At 34.6% G+C, this 25,470-nt stretch overlaps 1 protein-coding gene across 1 annotated transcript; it reads left to right on the top strand.

Annotated features, from left to right (window-relative positions):
- Positions 1-6,900: 6,900 nt before the first annotated feature.
- On the top strand, positions 6,901-8,907 carry LOC131646458 (myb family transcription factor PHL8-like). The gene is made up of 6 exons (XM_058916484.1): positions 6,901-7,282; positions 7,371-7,447; positions 7,557-7,614; positions 7,778-7,847; positions 7,927-7,996; positions 8,147-8,907. The coding sequence occupies exons 1-6, from the start codon at positions 7,162-7,164 to the stop codon at positions 8,759-8,761; spliced, it is 1,011 nt and encodes a 336-aa protein (XP_058772467.1). The 5' UTR covers positions 6,901-7,161; the 3' UTR covers positions 8,762-8,907.
- Positions 8,908-25,470: the final 16,563 nt, after the last annotated feature.

Raw genomic sequence — 25,470 nt, 5'->3', positions numbered from 1 at the left:
GAATCCCGCGATTGTTCAAACCATCGTGTTCTTGGAGAATTCCCTTGATGTATGGAATGATCTTAAGGAAATATTTGCAAAGTATGATCGTATCCATGTGTCTAATCTACGAGTTGAGATTAACAATCTCTAACAAGGTACCAAATCAGTTCTTGACTATTTTACTAAATTACATGGATTATGGGAAGAGTTTAATTCCCACAGACCTATCCCAAGTTGTACATGTGTTCATCAATGTCGTTGTGAAGCCATGAGAAGTGCCAAAGATTTTCATCTTGAAGATCAAATAATCCAATTCTTAACAGGTTTGAATGACAAGTTCTCAGTCATAAAGACTCAAGTATTCCTAATGGAGCCTCTTCCCTCTATCAACAGAGTCTATTCCATGGTAATACAAGAGGAAAGTAACAATATCTCTTTACTTCCAAAACCTGATATCACTTCCAATATTGATGAAGGTAACACTTTAGTTAATGCTTATGATTCAAGAAAATATAATGATCGGGGTAAATCCTCCAATTCATATAATGTCCAGTCTAATAATAAGAAAGATAGTACAATGTGCACTTTTTGTAACAGGGCTAGACACACCATTTATGTGTGTTATCGAAAGCATGGATTCCCTCCAAATTTCACTAAGAAGCAGTCTTCAGTTAATGCATCAAATGAATCACATGGTGATACACCATCCATGGTTAACACTTGTAAAGAAGGTCATACAAGCATTCCTAGTGTTGGTATTACTCAATATCAATATGCTCCATTGATTAGCTTGTTGCAACAAACCAATTTGTTGCCTCTTAACACCAACACCAACCCTAGTGTCAATCATATGTCCACCCATCCTGGCCACACACCACATAAAACTCAGGTAAAACTTTTGTCTCAATAGTCTCATGTTCTAGCCATACTAAACCTGAATTTTGGATCCTTGATTCAAGGGCAAATGACCATGTTTTTTCTTCCTTACATTGGTTTAGCACTCACCATAAAATTAAGCCTATCAATGTATGCCTGCCTAATGGATATATTGTTGTAGCTAAACATGCAGGAGCAATTCAATTTTCCCCTCAACTATACCTGTCAAATGTGTTATACGCTCCTGAATTCTCTATAAATTTTTTATCTGTTTCAAAATAATGTGAATCCCTCAATTGCATTTTTCACTTTTCTAACAATGAATGTTATATTCCGGATGTGAAAACCAAGAAGATGATTGGTTTGGCTAATAAAATTCAAGGATTGTACAGATTAATGACCAACACTGCTTTCCTTGCTACAGAAGCTACATAATCCCAATCCATTAACATAACATTCCTCCTTCCAACATTCCTGTATCCAGTACTTTTCTCAATACTTGTAAAGTGCTATCTAAACAAGCCCTATGGAATTTTAGATTGGGTCATTTATCCCATGATAGGCTTTCCAAAATGTCTCAAATGTACCCTTTTATTCTCAATGATAATAAATTTGTGTGTGATGTCTGTCATTATGCTAGACATCAGAAAATGCCATATACTTTGAGTCATTCTAAAGCCTCACAAAAATTTGAATTACTGCATTTTGATATATGGGGTCCCATCTCTATTAACTTTATCCATGATCATAAATACTTTCTCACAGTTGTGGATGATTATAGCATATTCACTTAAATCTGAAGTATTCAATCATGTTCAACAATTCATTACTTTAATAGAAAACCAATTCCACATTGTCCTAAGTGCATTAGGTCTGACAATGGACTCAAATTATTAATTCCCCAATTCTATGCTACAAAGGGCATTGTCCACCAAATATCATGTGTAGAATCCCCTCAAAAAATGCTAGTGTTGAGAGAAAACACCAACATCTCCTAAATGTAGGAAGAGCCCTACTATACCATTCAAACTTTCCAAAAACCCTACTGGTTCTATGTTGTTAGTTATGCAGCATTCATCATAAATCGTGTCAATACACCCTTACTCAACCACCAATCACCATTTCATCTTCTTTATGACAAATCCCCTGACCTTAACTAGATTAAAGTGTTTGGATTATTGTGTTATACTTTAACCCTTTCTAATCACATGACTAAGCTTGATACTCGAGCCATAAAATTTGTCTTTCTTGGCTATGCTGCTGGTTACAAGGGATCCATCTTACTTGACACACACTCTTCCAACATTTTCATATCTTGAAATGTTACACATCATGAGCATATATTTCCTTACCATAAGAATTCATCTTCCATCATACAAAACTGGAAATACTTCGGTACCTTAGATTCTAAGTTACCTTCTGAGTCATCTCAATTCCTTGATGTCCCTCCATCTATCCATCATATTGCACCTGTCAATGATTCCTCTCCATCTGTCTCACAAACTCTTCTTACAAATCTATCGGATCCTCCCATAGACCTTAACGCACCTCAAACACAACATAATGTCGTCCCTCCATCCACTCGTGTTTCATCTAGAATAAGATAACCACCATCGCACCGAAAAGATTATGTCTGTACAATCTTTAATGACTCACGAACACAATCATCTCTAGGTACTCCCTACTCTATTTCAAATTTTCTGTCATACTCCAACCTTTCTCCTTCTCATTTTCGTTTTAGTTTTTCTATTTCCACTAACCACGAACCCAAAACTTACAAAGAGGCATGTAAGTTAAAATGTTGGAATCAAGCTATGAAACTTGAGCTTAATGCACTTGAGAAAACTGGTACTTGGCAGATTGTAGACCTTCCATCCAATGTGAAGCCAATTGGTTGTCAATGGGTATACAAGATTAAGCATAAATCGGATGGTAGTATAGAGAGATTTAAAGCTCATGTTGTTGCCAAAGGTTATAACCAGATAGAAGGACTTGACTATTCTGATACCTTTTCACCAGTTGCCAAACTCACCACCATTCGACTGGTTCTTGCTTTGGCTTCCATTCATAACTGGCACCTTCATCAACTGGACGTAAATAATGTGTTCTTACATGGAGATCTTCATGAATATGTATACATGGTCGTACCACCTGGTATCCAAACATCTAAGCCAAATCAGGTCTGTAAACTCATTAAATCACTATATGGCTTGAAACAAGCCAGACGACAATGGTTTGAAAAGCTCACTTCCACTCTCATTCAACATGGTTAAACACAAGCTACCTCTGATCATTCCTTGTTTGTCAAGAAAACACAATCTACATTTATAATTTTTCTTGTCTATGTTGATGATGCTATCTTGGCAGGAAACTCTCTACAAGAATTTCATATCATGAAGAACATGCTCGACCAGAAATTCAAAATTAAGGATCTTGGTTTGCTGAAATATTTCTTAGGTTTGGAAGTAGCTCACTCAAAACAAGGGATTTCCATCAGTCAAAGAAAGTATTGCATAGACCTTCTCAATGAATCAGGCTTCCTTGGTTCAAAGCCAACTAATACACCATCTGATCTTTCCATCAAGCTATGCCATAATAACAGTCCTGAATTTGAAGATATTCCTTCTTACAGACGACTCATTGGCAGACTAATCTATCTTAACACCACCATACCCGACTTCACGTTCACCACTCAGCAACTCAGTCAATTCCTTTTTAAACCTTCCACTCAACACTACAAGGTTGCATGCAGAGTACTAAGATACTTGAAGTTTTGCCCAGGTCAAGGTCTATTCTTTCCTCGGAATTCATCTCTTCAAGTAACTGGCTTTTTTAATGCAGACTGGGCTGGCTGTATTGACACTGGAAGATCAACATCTGGTTCTTGTTTCTACCTAGGCAATTCACTCATATCATAGCGAACCAAGAAGCAGACAACAGTCTCACGCTCATCATCTGAAGCGCAATATCGTGCCTTGGCTGCTGCAACTTGTGAGCTTCAATGGATCCTCGATTTGCTTCTTGAAATGAACATTACAAGCACACAACTCCCAGTCTTGTTTTGTGATAGCCAAATTGCTCTTAACATTGCAGATAACCTCATATTTCACGAACGAACCAAGCACCTTGACAATGATTGTCATATTGTTAGAGAAAAACTCACAAATGGCATGATGAAGTGGATACTTGTATCTTCCAACAGCCAACTTGCTGACTTCTTTACCAAGCCCATTCTTCCAAAGCCTTTTCAATCTCTCAAGACCAAGTTGAATTTGCTTAACATTTACCAAAGTTCAACTTGTGGAGGACTAATAGATGATAAATAATATTGGCATAGTTAGTTAGTGATTGATTAGTTAGTTAGATTGTTGTTCAGTTAGTTACAACAGCTAGCTTGTATGCTAAGCAACATGTATATATACTACTATGAGAACCTATCAATACTATGAAGGATTCGATTCATCTTTCTCATCATGTTATATCTTCTCCCCCTATCTTCTTCCATCTTGATGCTTTCATAGCTTTTGTACACAAAGCATAATAGATTATATGTTTAGTGAGCAATTGAAGAAATAAGCATTATGCATAACTTATAATAAACTCAAGTGAATATATCACCACAGTTGGAAGTTATAACTGTAGTGAAATATTGTGCGCTAACTTTTTCACTATGGTTGGAACATACAACTGTGGTGAAATATTGGGAAATCTTCCAATATATTGGCGGTGAATATTGAATCCATGCCAATTCCATCTTTTACTACAGTTGCTTTATTCAACTGTGGTGATATGTTACGCGCTATTGTGTTTTTACCTTGGCTACTAGCCCATGGTGGTAAAGAAGACACCTACTATCACAACATCATTACCACATACCTCTAACCATAATAATATTCTTCTTCCAATTGTGATACGATATACTTTTTGTAATAGTATTGTCACAATATTGTTGTAAATATTAAAATCGGTGAGAAGTTTTAATTAAAAAAAATTCTAAATACAAGAAAATAAAACCAATATTTATATTTATAGAGACCAAAAATTTATTTAAATAAACTATATTTACCATTTCTTCTTAAAATAAAGTTTAGAAGGTAAATACTTTATACTATTGCAATAAGAATAGGAAACTATTTTTATTAATATTCTTGCCATAGACTCATATTATTGGAACACAGCTTAACATTGAAGGATTATGTTAAGTAATAATATACATGACCCTACAAATTGATTGAATTAGTGCTTAGTTATGTCATGACAAGCACTAAACTGTTCTCTGTGGTGTGTGATGGTCCCTTTTGATTAACTTTATGATTGCAATTCTTTTGTATGGATAATCTAAAAAATTATTAAAAGTGTCTTGAAAATACACGGATTCAATATTCTATTAGTGTAACTTTGATAGAAACTCACATCTTAATCTAAAATTAAATATATTGCTTAGTAGTTTTCTGTCATGTTTGTATTACTATCTTGGTTGAAACATGAAGGCATGGGACCAAAAGTTTAGTCCTTAGATTCTTTGATTCCTCTAACCTTGCATGAAACAAAAGGAACCTGCCAATTACACCGCAAACAAACACATCTTCTCATACAAGAAAAAGCTAAATTCACATTTGAAAGAAATATTGTGTAAGAAATTCAAAGATAAGTGATTACATTTTCACACCGGCCAAAAAATAGGTGAAGAATATGTGTTGGGTTTAAAACTAATTCGTTTTAATTTATCTGGAATCGAATCTAAATGATTGATTTTATAAAAAATGACTTTTTAAAACCGGATTATTTAATAAAGAACTTAACTGTGATATTTTTTTATAAAAATTTTTTTATAAAATTTTTGAACTTGTTTTCACCATTTTCAATTTCAATTAGGTTCGGTCTCAATTTGAATTTGAATTATTTGTTATTTAGTTTGGTTTTAAAATTATGTGTGCAACATGGTTCGTTCACTAACCAAATATTATGATTTGATGATTTTAACTTCAATTTAATTCGGTTTGACAATTTTTTAACAGTCCTACTCATATGTGGTGTCGTTTGAATCAGTTTTGAGGCAAGAGCTCATCTGAATTAAACATAAATTTATTTGTAGTTCGGTTTAATTTTAAAAGATATATTAAAAAATACAACCATATCTAATCTAATCCCTATGGTTTAATTTGGATAAATTTTTAAGTATGAAAATTACAAATTATAGTTTTTATTAATATTATAAAAGTACTAATAAATAATAAATTTGAAGTAATATATAATATATTAAAAGTTAATATTGCAGAAAGATCGATTATAGTTGAAAAAAATAAAAATAACAATAATAATTAGTAAAATATGTATAATCAAATTAAAAATTAATATAATATATCAAACTAATAAAAAATACAAAAATATATACATGAGTTTAGTTCAGTTTGGATTAATATTAAAAAATCAATTTAATACTTAATTTGAATCGAACAATTTTTACGAATGACATCTCAATACATTCAATAATATTCAACATTTTATAATTTTTTATTTTTATAAATATATTTATAATTTTATTTGAATTTGTTTGAATTTGAACACCTTTGATTATAACACAAACGTTTTTTATGATAAATTTTTATAAATAAATTATTTCAATAATACAAAAAAATATAAATTAAATTATTTTTGTGAAAACTACAACTTTTTCTTATCGAATATATTAAAACATTTATGATAATAAATTGAAAATAATTAATGGTTATAAGTTTTTTCATAAATTTGTAAAAATAACTATACAAAACTTACATCAATAAATAAGTTTTAAATGAATAAATTCGAACATATCCTTATACATAATTCACTAACTTAATAATTTTTTTTTTCTATAAAAAACAGATTGATAATTTCAAATTTAATCACTTTCCATCATTATTTTCTCCTGAAATCTTCTCTAGCCACCAAGAAAGTAAAAACCTATTATTCATTGGGGACCCACCTAATTCATTATGGAATCAACCATACATAGAGTAAAAGTGGGAAAACAAGAAAATAAAAACAAACTTCACACTTTCCTTCTTTTTCTCTTCTTTCAAGACTCAAAATTTGAGCTGTATTACTTTCTATCTTGTTGTTTCATCATAGATTCTCTTCACCCCCATTTAAGTCAAAGAAAAAAGTGTACAAATAATTTCTATTTTATTTTCAGAAAAGAAAAAAAAAAGTACAATGAAATGGCTTCTAACATATATATTCCCCCAACATAACCCCACTAGTGTTTCCTCATACAACAACTATACCTTCCATTTATTGATGCAAATCTAGAAGAATCAAAAGATGAAGAATAATCAAAGTATGCATTTTGTTCTATCAACTGATGCAAAACCAAGACTCAAATGGACTCATGAACTTCACCAAAGATTCATTGATGCAATTAATCAACTTGGAGGTGCAGAAAGTAAGTACTATAAAACAAACTCAATTATTAAATTACCTTATATTAATGTTTTGATATCATTGTTGAATTTGAATTATTCATATGGCAGAAGCAACACCAAAGAGTATTATGAGAGTGATGCAAATTCCAGGACTTACTTTGTTCCATCTCAAGAGCCATTTACAGGCATTTATTTCGCTTTTGTAAAGTTTAATTAATTATTTTTGTTTATTGATCAAATATTATATTTGAAATTGTGAGTTTTTTTTTCATGTTTTTTTCTTTCTTGTTATAGAAATATAGACTTGGGAAAAGCCAACATCATCTAGAAACATGTTCTGACAACAAACAAGGTGACTAGTTGGAAAATAGTTTTGTTATAGTATGATAGTATCTTTGTCGCCGCGAAGTTTTCAATCTTGACTTTCTGATCTCGAAATAACGATTTAAATCATTTAAAATTGATTTTAACTTTTGTGTAAATGTAATTTTTCATTGATATTTCTTGTGATGCAGATTATACAGAAATTAAGAGGAGTGATGATGATTGTGGCAAGGAAATTGTGGACCAGAATCAAATCATTGAGTAATCATTAGAAATTTATTATCAAATATTTGATTATTTTCTTTTTTAGAGATTTTATTTTGAAAGTTTGGTTTTTTAGAAACATGGAGATAGCTCATGCTCTAGAAATGCAAATGGAAGTAGAGAAAAAACTTTATGAACAAATTGAGGTAACATAAATTACGTGATCGCGTTTAAAAATTGCATCAAACATGTTTAGATTGACAGTGATTCGACATAGTATGTAATACTGTCAAATCACTCTCAGTCCATACATGTAATAAGGATGTCTTGATCGATTTGATTGGTGAATATTTTAGGTGCAAAAGCGTTTGCAACTTCGAATTGAAGCTCAAGGAAAGTATTTACAATCGATACTAAAGAAGGCTCAAGAAACACTTTCTGGATTCAATTCTTCTCCAATTGGTATAAAATTCACAAAAAATGAACTCTCTCAATTGGTTCAAATGATAAACAATGCTTGTCCAAGTTCTTCAATTTCAGAACTAACGGAGTCAAGAGAATTAAGTTTAGAATATGGTAAGAGGAAACAGAAAAATGGAACTATGTGTTCATTGGAAAGTTCTTTAACATCTTATGAAAGCTCGGAAAGAAAAGAAGAGAAAAATTCAATGGAAGAAATAGGAGATTTCGAAAATTTTGATACTGATTCACTTGAATTGCCACTAAGTACCGAGCGTTCAAAAGTGATATCAGTGTCGTGTCAATGTTTGCGTATGATGTCTTCGTCTGTGGTTGAGCATGATGATTCTTCTAATGAGAGAAAATGTGGCAACAAGTTGAAGAAAGCGAAGTTGTCAGAAATGCTAGACTTGAATAGCCAATTTCAGAATGACATGGACTCAAGTCACTCAACAAGTTCAAAAGCATTATTATTAGATTTAAATTGCAGTTTAAACACTTGTGAACCGTGAAGATGGTTTATGATTTGTAGTTTATTTAATTACATGAAACTATGCTATGCAGCACAATATCATTAATCATTATTAGAAAAATAATGTTTTTATATATGTATATTTTATTATAACGAAAAGAAAGAGTTGAATCTATAACTATTGGTGCAGAAAAGCAAAAGCTATTACTTGCAAAGCACGTAACACACAAATAGGAATGAAAAAAACTAAAAAAGAGAGAAATATTATTGGAATAGAATTAAGAGTTTTTACAAACATGTGTTACATCGTTAATATAGGATTATGCTACTAACTAGGTAACTAACTTCTAGTTAATAGCTGCATACAAAGATAACTGTAACCACATCCATAACTATTATTAACCGTAAATTGAACTATCAGTAACCACATATTAAATTATCATTAACCACATATTGGATTGTTGATAACTAAATGTAAAATACTTAATTATTTAACTAACTACATAACCAACTCCTTGTTAGCTATAACCCTTATTTAAAATTATTTTATCATCCCCCATAATTTTAAATGTTTACGAGTCTTAATTAAATCCTCAAATATTCAAAACTCTCAATCGTCAAGGCTATTGTAAAGCCATATTACAATTGCTCTTTTGTAGGACAATGTATGACTTCTATCATGCCTTTCATCATTTGCTCCCTTATGAAAGGAAATCTTGTCTCAATATGCTTGATTATTTCATGTGAAACTAGATTCTTGAAAAAACTTATCAGAAATTTTGTTGCCAATCATCAACTTCATAGGCTTTTTCACTTTACACCTTAGCTCCTTTAACAAAGAGTCAAGCCAAATTGATTGACATGAGATAAATGATATTGCTATATACCCGACTTCATAGGAGGACAATGCAGTGATTTGATGTTTCTTTATACACCAAGAGATGATTGCTTCATTGTACATGAATACATAACCAAATGTACTTCTTCTATCATTTTTGTCTCCTCACCAATCAATATCACTATAGCCAATCAAACCTATTCTCCTTTCACTTTCAACAATTGGAAACTTCAAGCCTAACTACTAGGTCACTTTGAGATATCTAAAAATTCTCTTTGTAGCTACTAGATGAGACTTCTTTGGCATGCACATAAATCTGCTCACTATACTTACTGCATAATATTTATCTGGCATGCTATTGCATAAGTATATTAGTGAGCCAACCATTTATTTGTACAATGTGGAACCTACCTCTTATTAACTTGCACACTCATGCAACTTAGTGTTTGTCTCAAAATGATTTGTGAATGCTTTACATTCAATCATCTCAAATATTTCAAATAGTACCTTCACATACTTTTTTTGATGCATAAACATTCCCTTTTTACTCTTCATAATGCCAAGAAAGTATGATAGCCTGCCTAGGTCTGTCATCTCAAATTCCTCCTTCACTTGAGCCTTTAGCTTCTCTAAAGCATGTGAAAGGCTACTTGTAATAAGCAAATCATAAACATATAGGAAAAATCATCATGATGCCTTCTTCCTTTGATTCTTGCACATAAACACCATACTCTACAATACATTTCTTTAATCCCAAGGTTACAAGGAATTTCTCAATTCTTTTATTCCTAACTCTTGGAGTTTGCTTCAAACCATATAATGCCTTGTGTAACTTGTATACCATTTGTTTATTTTCTTTTATCAAAAAACCTGGAGGATGAGTTACATATACAACTTCTTCTAGAGGACCATTTAAGAAAGCAGATTTTACATCCAAATGAAGCAGAGACCAATCTCTACTACTAATTATTTCTACCACCAATATTACAGTTTCAAGCCTTGCCCTGAGAGAAAAGACCTCATTATAATCTATGCCATGTTGATGCAGGAACCCTCTAGCCATTAATCTTGCTTTGTATTTTAAACTAAGCCATCTATATTAAGTTTAGTTATGTACACCCATCTCACACTAAAAGTTTTCTTCTTCTCAAATAGAGGTAATAATTTCCAAGTTTGATTCTTTTTTATTGACTTGAGTTCTTCTCCCATAGCTTCATTCCACACCATGTTCTCCATTTCTTCTAAATGGCTTATTGGTTCTACATCAGCCAAAAGGGCAAAATGTATAAATTCCCCTTCATTGCTAACTACACTATCAAGTAATAATTCACATTCCTCCAATCTTCTATGTAATTGTCTTCTCCTTTGTGGCCTCTCATGGGCATGAGATTCAGTTTGTGCAACTTCACCAACTCCATTCTCTTCACCATTTGTTTCATCATCAGACTCTTCATTCTCATATTAGTCTACACAAATGTTCCCGACTTCTTCTTCCATTGTATCTTTTGTCTTCCATTTCCAAGCCTCGTGTTCATCAAAGACCATATCATCTTATGAATATCAACGGGATTATATAGCTTGTAAAAACCTATTAGATTATATAGCTTGGGAACCGTTTTATCAACAGGATTATATAGTTCGTAAGCATATGTTGGAAGATATCCTATGACTATCATCTTTTTACTCTTCTCTTGCAATTCGGTCCTCCTTTGACTAGTACATGCTTATAGCAAACTAATCCAAAAACCTTCAGATGTTTCACATATGGCTTTCTTGCATACCAAGATTCTTCTGTTACTTTCATTTTAAGCTTCTTAGTTGGACACTTGTTAAGGATATAACTGGTAATATTTGCTTCCTCACCCCAAAAATGATATGGCAAATTCTTGTGTTTCAACATGCTCCTAGCTATGTCAATAATGGTCATATTCCTTCTTTCTACAAGACCATTGTGTTATGGTGTATAAGGAGAGGTTACTTCATGCTTTATGCCTTCATTATTACAGTATGCTTCCAACATATTTCATGTATATTCTCCACCTCCATCTATCCTAATAATCTTAACTGTTTGCCAACTTTATTCCTCAATTAAGATTTTGAACTTCTTGAAGACTTCAAAAGCTTCACTTTTAAGATTGATAGTATAAAGCCACAACATTCTTATGTGTTCATCAACAAATGTGATGAAATATCTACTACCTCTAAAGGATGATACCTCAAAAGGACCACAAATATCATAGTGCACCACTTCAAGGGCATCTCTTGATCTCTTAAGCACTTCTGAAGCAAAAGATGATCTGATTTGTATGCTTCTCAGATATATCTCACAAGTTACACTCTTTGTTCTCATTCTAGAAAAACCATGCACGTTCTTAGAGCTTAACTCACTTAAGCTTCTAAAGGGAAGATGTCCATACCTTGTATGCCACACATATTCTGGCTCATAAATAATTGACAGACATACTTCCTTTCCAGGGTAAATAATGCACTTGAAAGTTCTATGTTTGGACAATTGAGACTTCACGGCCAACCTCTTCTTTTTATCAAACAATTGGAGTGCATCACCAATCATAGTGACTGAGAATCCTTTCTCCACCAATTTTCATATCCTCAACAAGTTACACTTCATTCCTGGTACAAGTAATAGCTTTTCAATCAAGTCATTCCTTCCATCCTTCCTTTTGATCACTATGTTACCAATAGCTTCTGCTACAAGGTAAGTGTTGTTAGCAAGTTTGACACCATTCTTCTTACTTGCATCTAAATTGATCAACCATTACTTATGTCATGTCATGTAATTGGAGCATTATGAATGTAAAAATAATTTTTTACACACTAGATTTCCTTCACAGGTGGTGGCCATGAGTAGAGCTGCATTTGATTCACCATCATCATGTGTTATGTTAGCCTCTTCATTATCTTTTGGCTTTCTTCTTGAAATTTTTTTCAACCCCATACTTTTGCATTACTTGACCCTACAATGCTTGTTAAGTTTCTCTTTCAATGCCTCTATCAATTGCCATCAGCCAAAGTGCTTTTAATGAGCTCTGCAAATTCTCAATCTTCATGCTCTTAAGATCTTTAGATTCTGTATTGCAATAACTATGGAGTCAAATCTTGATATTTAAGATCTCATTACTTTTTCAACTACTTGCTGATTAGTGATTCCTTCACCATAGGTCTTCATTTGATTGACCAAAGCAAACAACTTTGAGAAGTAATCACTGATTTTTTGGTTCTCCTCCATTTGCATCAGTTCATACATTCTCCCTAGTGACTGGAACTTCACTTGCTCCCATTTCTCTCCACCATCATAATACTTCTCTAACACATACCATGCTTCCTTTGATTTTGTGGCCTTTGAGATCTTCTCAAAATGGTAAGAATCCACGTTATGTTAAATGTAAAACAAAGCTTTGTGGTCCTTCTTTATTGATTCTTTGAAGGTGATTCTTTAAGCATCAGATGGATCTGCACCTTCTTTATACTTTTGTTACACGATTTCAAATACATCTTATGCTCCAAACAATGATTTTACTATGGCACTCCACATTTTCCAATTGCTTCCATCAAGTGTCAAGATATTGGTTAAGAAAGCACCAATTGCATTCATCTTTCTTCAATTTTAAGAAACCTCTACAACTTTTCTTCACTCTTTGCTTCCCTCTGTTTTCCCACACTTCACTAGTGTTTCCCTCCTAAATCACCTTCAAATTGGCGCCGCAAAAAAGCTGTCACATGCAAAGCAAGTAACACAAAAATGGAAATGAAAAAAACCAGAAAAGTGAGAGATGAATATTATTGGAATAATAAAATTGAGAGTTTTTACAAACATGTGTTACATCGTTGATATAGATCATACTACTAACTAACTAACTTCTATTTAATAATCACATACACGGTTAGTAGAAACCACATGCATAACTAACATTAACTACATGATGAACTATCAAAAATCATATATTGAACTATCAGTAACCACATACTAAAATGTCAGTAATCACACTGAATTATCGATAACCACATGCCAAAAAACTGAATTACACATCTAATCAACTTAACTAACTATCTAACCAACTCCTAATTAATTATCACCCTCAATTAAAATTATTACATCAATAACATGGTCATTAAAAATGAGTTTTTTATTATTATAGTTTAAATATGATTTTATTAATGTAATTATAATATTTTGTAGCTTTAGTAAGTTAAATTAAAAAACTATTGTTGCTGTTAAAATCATATGTATTTATTGTTGTAGTTTACTAGTTTGACTGTAATAATATTTTATATATAAAAAAAGGATTTAACTTTATTTTTCCAAATTCGTAAGTGTTTATTTGAGAATGTGACAAAAGAAAATCTCTAACCAATATAATTATGTCAAAGATTAAAAGCAACATAATTTAAATTTGAATGACTCAATCTAAACAAAAAATATTTACAAAAATAAATGAAATTTTATATGGGTTTAAATCTTATTATTATTATTATTATTATTATTATTATTATTATTATTATTATTATTATTATTATTATTATTATTATTATTATTATTATTATTATTATTATTATTATTATTATTATTATTATTATTTGGTGTGGCATAACTACTCTCTTACCTTGATCACTTTCTTATGTCCATGTCATGTTGATGAAATTGGGCCATAAAGTAACAAATTTCTGCTGGAATAATTTAGTAAGGGTTAACCACTAGTTTATTTACTTATCATTCTTAAATCTTAAGGCATTACCAAAATTTGAGTTTTTTTTAGGCAACCACAATATTTGAGTTGGTAGCATCTAACAATTAGCATGATTCCACTTGAACCCATTTTTACTTTAATGTAACTACACGATTGTTGAGTTAAGCACATTAGTTAACAATGTTATGAAAAGTTTTTGCTGTGTAAATTAGATAAACCTTCGACCATTTTCATAGTTTGTTAGTGTCGGGCATAATTCAATAAAACACAATCATTTGAATCTAGTTTGTACTTGTTAGTTTAGAGTTGACTTTAGTTAGAGACATGTTGGAGAAAACTACAAATTACTCGTTTGGATACTTCTCTTTATCTTGTTCATTCATTGTCAAGAAAGCCCCAAATACACATATGGTCGTGTTGTGAGGCACATGCCACACCTCTATCACTCTCACTTTTTGAAAGTTTTCACAAATTTGAATTTAAGTTTTTTGGAATAATAAAAGTTTTTTAATCGAAAAATAATTGTTCAGATAACTAAAAAATTTAAATTTATTGAAACATAAACGTGTTCCGGCATTATGACAAGTTTATTGGTTAAGATATGATTGTTAAAAGTAGGAGTTTGCTTTGCTTAGAATTACAAGAGACAATGTATAGATACTTTTTGTAAAATTGGTGAATATTTCATCTTATTAAGAAATTTACAGAAGGTTTTTTCTTAGGTCTAAGAAGTCAAAATATGGTTTCCCTTGTTTCATGATAATCATGAGAATAATGAAAAACTCACTCTCCCTCAATTTATGGAGAAACCATTTTTTTTACCGATTTCTTTAATTAGTTATTGTTTGAACACGTCATCTCTCGCGTTTGATTAACAAGTGAGTGTTGGAGTTAATTTGAAAAATTGAATAGAAAGACGAAAATTTTACTTCCTACCCCTACAATTGTCCGTGTACCCCTACAATAAAAAATTTTAGACGAAATTACCCTCATATAAATAAGTAAAATTTTTCTCATTTTCAACTTTTTACTGGTTGTGAAGCAAACACTCTTCATTCTCTCCACGAAATACAAACCGGAACGCTTCAGAAAACTCTTCCGGTTCACAAATCCTTCAAACCGGAACACATTTGGTAAGTATTCCGGTTTACGAAATTTACACCGGAACGCATTTGAAAATTGTTCTGGTTCGTTGCTTTTCTCACCGAAACGCTTTCCAAAACGCTTCCGGTTTGTTCCCATCACACCGAAACGCTTTTGTAATCTGTTCCGTTTCGTTGCCATTCACACCGGAACGCTTTTGAAAACTGTTCCGGTTCATCTGAAATACAAACCGGCACCCTTTTTTGAACTGTTCCGGTTTGATTTTTTCGTGATATTTTTTTAATTTTTTCAGGAACATGCGTACATTAGGACCAGACGGGAGGCCTACTATCCGCCGCCGCCGCGATGAAGCTGGTCCTTCTAACCCACCACAAGAGCCAGCACAGCCACCATCGGAGCCACCACAGCCAGCTGGATATCCTGGTGGACCATCAGATCTATCTTTACTTGTTCGATACCAAGACCATGTTGCTTGCCGTTTATGGTACGGACAGGTGTCGCACGCTCGCGAAAAATGAACAGAGTCGCCACTAATATATTTATCCCATAAGGGAAAGGAATATCAGAAAACCTAAGAAAGGATAAGAACAGGGTCTTGCGACCAGAGAATCTAGGTACGGGAGTCGGTTACGCGAGGGGAAGGTGCTAGCACCCCTCGCGCCCATCGTACTCGATGGTATCCACCTATGTTTGTTTCTATCTAAAGGGTGTGTACTATGTCTATGTCTAAATGCGAATGAATGCAGAATGTAGGGAAAAGAAAGAATTGTACTCGCACGGGCCCTACCCCGCTGCCTACGTATCCTTTTTAGGAATCAAAGTTACCGTAGCTCGGCTCACGATTTTCTGTTTGTGTTTTTTAGTTGGGCGGAGTTAACGTTCGCGCTCTCGCATAAGGGATCGACCTACGATGCGTACGAGCGGAAATAACATTGCCCTTAAGAAAAAGAGATAAGAGAGAGATTTTGAGTATTTCGAGGAAATCCCTTAAGCAAGGGAAACTCGAGTTACTCTTTGGTTGGTGTTTTTTAGATTGGGAACTTACGCTCGAATGGTTCCCTTAAGCAAGGGAGATCCAAGCACTCGAATGATTCCCTTAAGCAAGGGAGATTCAAGCTTCCATTCCCTATTTAATGATTTTCACTTTTTTATTAATGTTTTTTAAGTATTTTCTTTGTATTTATTAAAGGGATTTTATTTGAGTATTTGTTAGATGTTTTAATGTTGTAAAAGAAAAGAATGAGAAATGGGGGGACTATCCTAATTTCTAAGCCTAGAATTATTGTTGTTTTAAGGGGAAGTTCTAAGTCTAAACTATGCTAAGCAAATTCAAAAAGGAGCCTTAAAATGATATTAACAAGGTGGGCCAAGAATATGGCCAAAACAAGTAACAAAATCACACTACAATTATACAAAAAATAGCATGGAAATGATACAAAACATAAAGAAACAATCCAAGAATTAGTGCAAAAATTAAACTAAAATACTACTATTTTTATGAGTTTTTTATGTGGAAAATTACCAAAAAAAATCTAACAAATTTTAATGGTGATTATTTATTCTTTTATCATTAAAAAAAAGAAAACTATGTTAAAAAACCTAAATTCTAAAGGAACTAAATGGGCTCAGAGGGGGGTGTAAACTGAAAAAAAGGTGTACAGGAACTAGGGCGCAGGGCCCAATGGGGAATAGCCCAACAACATTGTTTTGTAACATTTTTGTGTAGTGATGGCCAAAAATAGTAGTAACATGGGCTTCCAGGGGTGTATGAACAGTAATTCGTGAGGGAAGGCCCAAGGATTGTCTTTGGATCCAGATTTTAATACTAATCATCATGATTAAACCTAATGCATCTATTAATCCTAATTAAACTCAATTATCCTAATTAAACCTGGTTAGTACTAATGTTAATTGGAAATAAATAAAAGAGGAATTTAGGGTTTGATTTGTGTGACCTTTGGAATTCTGCTCTTCCCCTCTCACGAACAGACGGCGCGACGGCCGCTCCTTTCTTTTCCGGCGAAAAATTCCTCCATCACCACCGTGAATCACGACAACGAATCCACGCCAACCTCTTATCTTTCTTCTCCGTCTCATGTCCTCGTCTCTCCTCGTTCATCCCTCAGATCCTTTCTCGCCTCCGATTTCGTTTATGCGTTTCTGGTGTTGTTGTGGCCGAAGTCATTGCGACGATGATGTTGGTGCCTTGTTTACCGATTGAAGCTTATTGGAAGTTGATGATGAACGTGATGTTGTTGTAAAGTTCTCGAAGACGCAGCGTTACTTGATGCGATGATGATTGATGACGAATTGAATTGAGGTTTGGTGATGAATCAGTTGTGGATTCGATGATGATGAACATGGAGTGATTTCTCAGAATTCCGATTCTTCTTGCTTTCTTTCGATTATCCCTTCCCTGTTCTTGACGTTGTTGTTAAGAATCCTACAGAATCGGTGGTTGCAGGTAATGAAGATGATGATTTGTGGATTGTTGTTGTAGATGCAAATACGTGTATGTGGAGAAGATTGAATTGCGTCTTTTTCTTTTCTGTTTTGCAGGTTGAAGAATGGAGAGATGGAAGGTATCAGAGATTGAGGAAGAATGTGGAGGAATCGAGAGAAAGATGATGAAGATGCAGTTAGTGATTGATGAAGAGAGAAAGATGGAATTTGTTCTGAGTTTCTGTTACAGGTTTGTTACCGATTTTTCCTTCTCTCTCCCTTTCCCCTCTGATTCTGTTATCTTTCTTCTTCTGTTATCAGTTTTCTTGTTTTCTTTTGGAAGGTTTGCGTGAGTTTGAGTGAAGGTGATGTTTGTGGTTGCAGAGAGAGTTGAAGTGATGAAGATGGTTATGGTGACTGGAGCGTGATTGAGGATTCAGAGGTTGAAGAAGGTGATGGTTTGAATGAAGGAAGGAGAGGGGAAAATGGCGTGTATACTGAGGGAGAGAGAGAGAGATGAAGAAGGTTCTGTGTGAAAAAATGGCGAAGGTTCAGGGATGGGAGAATGAGAGTGAAGAAGTGAAAATGGAGTGTCCAAAATGATTTGAAGGTGGTGATGTGAATATATAGAGATTAGGTTCGGGAGAATTTCTGGTTTGGAGTGAGGTTTGGAGTTAGTTGAAGAGGTTTGGGGGTAGTTACAAATTCTGTTACTCTGTTATTGAAGTTTGTGATTGGTTAGTTAGTAGTTAGGAGAGTTAGTTATCTATTGTTTTTTTTTCTGTTTCAGTCAGTTGATGGTTATAAAATTCTGTTAGCCCACTGAAAGTGAGTTATGAGTGCTGTTTTCTTTTTGACTGGGAATAAATGGTTTGCTATTTGTAAGTGGTTAACTGTGGGTTTTGTGTGGGTTTGGATGCAGGGATTAAAGTTATTCTGAAACTGAGTTTTGTTTTTGTAAGTGTGCAGGGCTCGTTCGGTATATGCAGGACTGGTGACAGTGTAAATGAGTGTAGCATGATATTGGGCTTATTTTCTTGACGGGAACGTTGCTGGTCAGGTTTTTATGAGGTATCAGTTAGAATTTAGGTGTTTGTACAGTTGGCCATTAGAAATCCTTTTTGCTACTGTTAGTGATTTAGGATGGTTGAATGTTAGTTAGGGAGTTATGTTAGTGGTTGTGATTGAATCAATGTGGGAGGTGGTTAGTTATGGTATTATTTGTACTAATTTTCTGTTATGTAACTGAACTGCTAGTGATGGTGAGTTTAGACAATTGGAATAGGTTCTATGTTAGTGTTAACTGAGTTTAGAAGTTAGATTAAGTGATGAAGTGGTTTTGTTAAGTGGTGAAACAGTGGAGTGTTGAAGTCAAGAGGATTAGTTAAAAACGGTTCGAAACTAAAATGAGTTAACAATGTGGCCAAGTGGAGTTAACTGATGTGTAATGGTTGGTTAAGTGCAGGTTCTTGTATCATGGCAAATTTGATTATTGTTTTTTTTATATGATGATCATGGGGTTGTATGTGTGGACTGGCTGAAACTGGTTTATTCTCGGTATGCAGGACTGGATGTGTTTGATATGGAACTGTTTTGAAATAGCTAGAAGCTATATTAGAAATGTTAGTGAATGATTGACTTTGAGATTCTCTTATGTGCTCGAAGGGTTATAACTGTCAGAATTATTGAGCTGAAGGTAAAAATGTAAAGTAGTTAGTTATTAGAACTTATATGAATTTGAACTCTGTTTTATTTTGAATGCTGGAGGGATCTTGTTGAACTTTGTTATGTCTTGGTTCTGATGCTTCAATTGTGTTTTGTATGCATGTATGTTGGAGCTTTGAATGATGCAGTTTAGAGCCTGCCTGAGGATGAAGGTACCATGAAGTGTAGTCATGAAGCAAGGCATAATGTGTGAAGCACACTTGGAATCTGAAGCAATGTACTTTGGGCCACTACAGAATTGGGATGGATTAGTCATTATGGTCAAGGGTCAAGGGTATGTTGACTTTGGTCAACTGTTTGACCAAAAAGTCAACAGTTGACCAAAAATCAACTATGAGTGAAATGTGTCCTTTTTGTATTTTTAAATGGATATTTGTATTGTATGATTTTTGTAATGCAATTTGAGTGGGCTTTTTGTAATGAATGAGAACCTTTGGACAATTTTTGAAATCTTGTAAATTTCCCTTTATGAATAACTTTGAATCCAATGAGTCCTTGAATTTATCTTTTGACTTTGTGGGTATCTCAACGATGTTTCTTCCGATTTCACCTCTAGATCTCAATGACATGAAGAATGAATGATACTTGGATAATACTTGAATGAGCTTGAATCGAATGTTGAACTTTTCTTCAAGTAATAAAGATATTCCAAATTCCTTCCACTTTATCTTCCAATCTTGTATGCTTGAGAACTTTGACTCATTTTACAAAGGTAAACACAAATTCGACTTCAAAGTGTTAATGAATTCAAATTCGACTTCACTCCTCAAGGAAACCTTGACTTCAATTCGATCTTCTAATCCATATCAAGCTTGCATGACACGCGCCAAGTAACTGAAAGAATAGAACTTAAAATTCCATCTTCAATTAATGGGCCTCAATGAGCACATACTCAAAACTTCTAATTCCTTTATATTGAGAGTCAGCTTCATGACTTGATTTGTTTGACAAAGAACCCCAGCAAATTTATTTGAACCCTTGAAGGACCACTTAAATATTTAATCTCTCGATGAAGGTGCTATTGTAGTCTGACAACCTTGAATAATGAGAAGAACTTTAAAACCATAAGGAATCCAAACTACCACCATCCTTGATCCCACTGTCAAGTTTATTGATTAATAATGCATGATATGTTAGATGACCTAATGGAGAGTATGTACATGGATGTGAGGCTTACGCCAATTAGAAATAAGGGGTAGGACAAATTTGGGGTATGGCAGCTGCCCCTATTTAATCGTCTTAAACCTGAAGGTGAGATTGGCGCTAGCCTTTCGAACATTCGAGGTAGAAGAAGATTAAATACCAAGACCTGAAATTTGTCCTGAAAAGAAAAAAAATGGTGTAAGTGTTATCCTTATTATTTTTTTGATATCTGCTGGGGAAAGAGACTTTTTTGTTTTTTTCTTTTTTTGATGGAAAAGTTTATGGTAGGTAGTGGTTGAATGGGGATAGCTTGTAACATAGCCAAGGTGCCAATACAAGGTTCTCAAAGGGAGTGATTAATGTGAAAGTGATTGGAAGAGAAATAGCTTTGACAGAAAGGTAAGGTAACATAGACGAATGTTTTAAGAGAGATATAGACGAGTATCGAAAGAAAATACAGACGAGTACCAAAGGAACGACACAGACGAGCATCGAAAGAAGATACAGACGAGTATCGAAGGAACAACACAGACGAGCATCGAAAGAAGATACAGACGAGTACCAAAGGAACGACACAAATGAGCATCGAAAGAAGATACAAACGAGTACCAAAGGAACGACACAAACGAGCATCGAAAGAAGATACAGACGAGTACCAAAGGAATGACACAGACGAGCATCGAAAGAAGATACAGACGAGTACCAAAGGAAAGACACAGACGAGTGTTTGAATCAATAGAGACGAGTATCAAAGGAATAACACAGACGAGTGTTTGGAACAATACAGACGAGTATCGAAAGAAGATACAGACGAGTACCAAAGGAACGACACAGACGAGCATCAAAAGAAGATACAGACGAGTGCCGAAGAAACAACACAGACGAGCATCGAAAGAAGATATAGACGAGTACCAAAGGAATGACACAAATGAGCATCGAAAGAAGATACAGACGAGTACCAAAGGAACGACACAAACGAGCATCGAAAGAAGATACAGACGAGTACCAAAGGAATGACACAGATGAGCATCAAAAGAAAATACAGACGAGTACCAAAAGGATAACACAAACGAGTGTCGAAAGAAAATACAAACAAGTACCAAAGGAATGACACAGACGAGTGTTTGAATCAATACAGACGAGTATCAAAGGAATAACACAGACGAGTGTTTGGAACAATACAGATGAGTATCGAAAGAAGATACAGACGAGTACCAAAGGAATGACACAAACGAGTGTTTGTAACAATACAGACGAGTATCGAAAGGAGATACAGACGAGTACCAAAGGAATGACACAAACGAGTGTTTGGAACAATACCGACGAGTATCGAAAGAAGATACAGACGAGTACCAAAGGAATAACACAAACGAGTGTTTGAGGAGCTTGGTAGATGGACTTATTGGGGATTGGGATTTAGTCTTGAAATGATTTTCCAGGACGGAAGGCAAAGGATACACAACATAGGGGTTGGATCTAAAAGTTTGCCCGTACGAGGGAAAGGGACCACGGAGACTAATGAAGACTAGACTCGACCCAAAAGAGTAGTACATACTGAAGAATCACGGGATATCGATGCTTGCGAAGCATAATAACTACATTAATCCCTCAGGCCAAAAGGCGGGGTATAATCCTGTAAGAGTGGCAATCGTTCGAATTGCCACACACCAAGTATGTTTATCCAAACGATTGAAAAATTAGATGGGTTGAATGCTCACCCTCATTCGCACTCTAATTTGCACGCAACATACGGGAAATAACCATGACAAGACTAGAGACGACTAGACTCGACAAGAAGATGATAGTAACCACTGGGGATTACGGGAATATCGATGCTTACGAAGCATAAGAACTACATTAATCCCTCAGGCCAAAAGGCGGGGTGTAACTCTTCAAGAGCGGCAATCGTTCGAATTGCCACACACCAAGTATGGTTATTCAAACGATTGAAAAAATGAGATGGGTTGAATGCCCACCCTCATTCACACTTTAATCTGCACGCAGCATACGGGAAATAACCTCGGAGACAACGATTCTGACGAAGAAAGACATTGTGTCCGATCCATATTGGAGAGAGAAAACGAGAATTCTTCTGGGGATTGAAGATACCAGGTACCGACACCGTGGCTGGAGGAGATTTGTAATGTAGTAGCAGATATCAATCGGAGTTTGTAAGGACAACCTTTTTTGTGGGGAAATATCATTGTCTTGATTGAGCGTTGATTTGTCTTATCTGGCTTATGCTTTGTATGCATGTTTGAATTTTTCTATGGCGTAATGATCCGCTTTGACGGATATGCTACGCTTTTGAGGATGCAATGTTATATGCAATGAACACTATATGCAGGATGCTAAATAAAGGCATTAGTGAGGTAAACACCAGGGAGAATACCCTTGGCGTTAAGGACCATGTAGAGGTGCCAAAAGATATTGGACTTTGACTTGTAAGAGCACACTCTTGTTGTTGCCTTCCAGAACGTAGAATGACTTCGGACTTCTCACCATGTGCCACTGCTTGGAAGATTCTCAACTTGAGGAGATTCCCTCAATTCACCATGTTGGGGATTATCCGAATAAGGGCACCAGGTTGGAGAAATGGAACAACTCTCAGGAGAAATAAACTCCTGTGCTTGGGGAGAGACCAAATTTCAAAAAAAAAAAAATCCTATGGTCATGGAGCGACAAAAAAACTCAGAATTGTGCCCCAAGCTTCGTGACTTATGGAGGAATTTGCCCCAAAGGATCCTTGGAGAGATTTACCAAATCTCGACGTAACTGCCCCAGATTGGTTGAACTTAAGAGAGATTCCTCGACGTGATTGCCCCAAATATGCTGAATTTGAGAGGTCAAACCTCGATTCAATTGCCCCTGATTAGGTACATCTTACTAGAATCCTCAAGGCTTTCTTTGTTTTGGAGTCAAACAAACATGGGAACAACTTTACCACGCTCAATAGAGTCTTCAAACTCTTCCCCTCAGGGTAATCAAAGACAGCATTAACTGTTCATGCCCCACGAAGTTTTCAGGCAACTTGCCCCTTGGTAATCAGTCTTATGAAATGATTGGATTTTCACTCCACGGAGTTCTTAAGTCTTTCTACTGTGACATGATCAAGCTCTTTACCGATTCTCATCCTTGACAATTTCCTTGATGTTAAGCAAATATTTTGCATGCAAAAAAAAATGTTAATTCTAAGAATGATAATTCTAATGCAAAGCCTATGTTAGTCTTGAAGTTTTAAAACTTTTTATGAAATGAGGTTGCGACCTCTTGTGACTGAATCACTAGCTGACACAACCTCGGTTTTTGCATATGGAAAACAAAGCAAACGTACGATACCAACATGGATATGAGTCTCGCTTCATTGGGAATCAGTTAAACGCTATCTCATAGGAGTGTGCTTTCAAAATAACCCTACTTCAATTAGGACTTTTAAGGGCTGTAACTTGGTCGGGTTCACGGTTTTCAGGAAACAAAGGATTCTTAGGCTCAAAATTATTTGGTACCCACCCCCTTCGTGATGTTCTCCATTCCTAGGTTCATTTAACTCGACATGAGTGTTCAGTCTTCACAAGGATTTTGGAATGGTTGAGGAATCAATGAAGCTTCTGGACATGGCGGTCGCTCACCTTTGGTTCTTCTGATTCATTATCACACGACTTGTTCTCGCTTGGCAATTCCATCATCTTTTTTCTCATGCTTCTTTTGCCATTTTTTTCTTATTATTATTTTTTTGTTTTTTTGTTTTGCTATAAATTTTTTTTGAACAAGCCGTGTGACCTCGCATTATCTTTGATTCGTTGAAGGCGATTACGACTGCCTTGCTCTTTTGATTTGATGAAGAATTACCATTGTGGTATCGTCATCTCTTGATCTCTTGATGGAATAAGGATAATCATTGCAGTTTTGACATTCCTCAACCTTTTGAAGGATAGCCATTGTTGTATCCTTAGATGCATGCCTTTTTGGTGAGTTTTGAACACTCAATCAAGTTAAATGAACACTACCCTGCCCCAAGGTCAAAATAAGGGTTGTAATGATTTAGAAAAGAACTCCTACTTCAAGGCTCAAAGGGTTTGACGAGGGTCTATCTCCCTTATATCTCCGGTGTTTGGGGATTTGAAATAATGCCTGTACATCCTCAGTAGGGTTTTTATTCAAAAACACATGATTAGAGATTTTGCATTTTTATTTTTCATCATTCTCCCTCAGCTTTTGCTTAAGCAAGCAATTAGTAAAGTTGGTATCGTAATGCCAAAAACATTTTATGAGTGAAAACGAATGGATTACTTCAAGACAAACATGAACAATGTATTTTTATTTTCATTCAAAGATTAACAAGCTTTTACATGCTATCAATGCTCAAACACACAAAGGAAAAATTACAAATGAAAATTTGATAAAGAACTAAATGAATGTCATTGTTGAGGAGACTTGACTCCGTCTGGACTTATTGCTCTTGAATACTTCTTGCAGTTTTGAGACGTTATAGGGACTTCAATTTATGCATGAACCTCTTGGAGTGAACGACACACAATCCTCAGTTGAATGGATTTGTGCTCCAGCATGGTAGTCACTTAGCATTATCATATGTTCCTTCCAAACACTTCAGATTACTTCAAAAGAAAACTCCAACGAAGTCACCCAAGAGTTATAAATTTTTGCCTTACTTTAGGGATTCGAGTAATGCGAGTGATGCAATGCTCAAGATATGAGTACGTCTTGCTTATCCCTCAATCGGGAGCCCCAAGCATAGATGTTAGAGAAGTATTCGCCATCAAACATGGAGGA

Source organism: Vicia villosa, linkage group LG2 (assembly GCF_029867415.1).
Source record: "Vicia villosa cultivar HV-30 ecotype Madison, WI linkage group LG2, Vvil1.0, whole genome shotgun sequence".
NCBI classification, from domain to species: domain Eukaryota; kingdom Viridiplantae; phylum Streptophyta; class Magnoliopsida; order Fabales; family Fabaceae; genus Vicia; species Vicia villosa.
This window is presented reverse-complemented; position numbering and strand designations above follow the sequence as displayed.

Coding starts and splice junctions, on each gene's coding strand:
- LOC131646458 (XM_058916484.1), top strand. CDS start 7,162: ATGAAGAATAATCAAAGTATGCATTTTGTTCTATCAACTGATGCAAAA. Junction 7,448..7,556: donor ATCTCAAGAGCCATTTACAG/GCATTTATTTCG, acceptor TTCTTGTTATAG/AAATATAGACTTGGGAAAAG. Junction 7,997..8,146: donor AACTTTATGAACAAATTGAG/GTAACATAAATT, acceptor TGAATATTTTAG/GTGCAAAAGCGTTTGCAACT.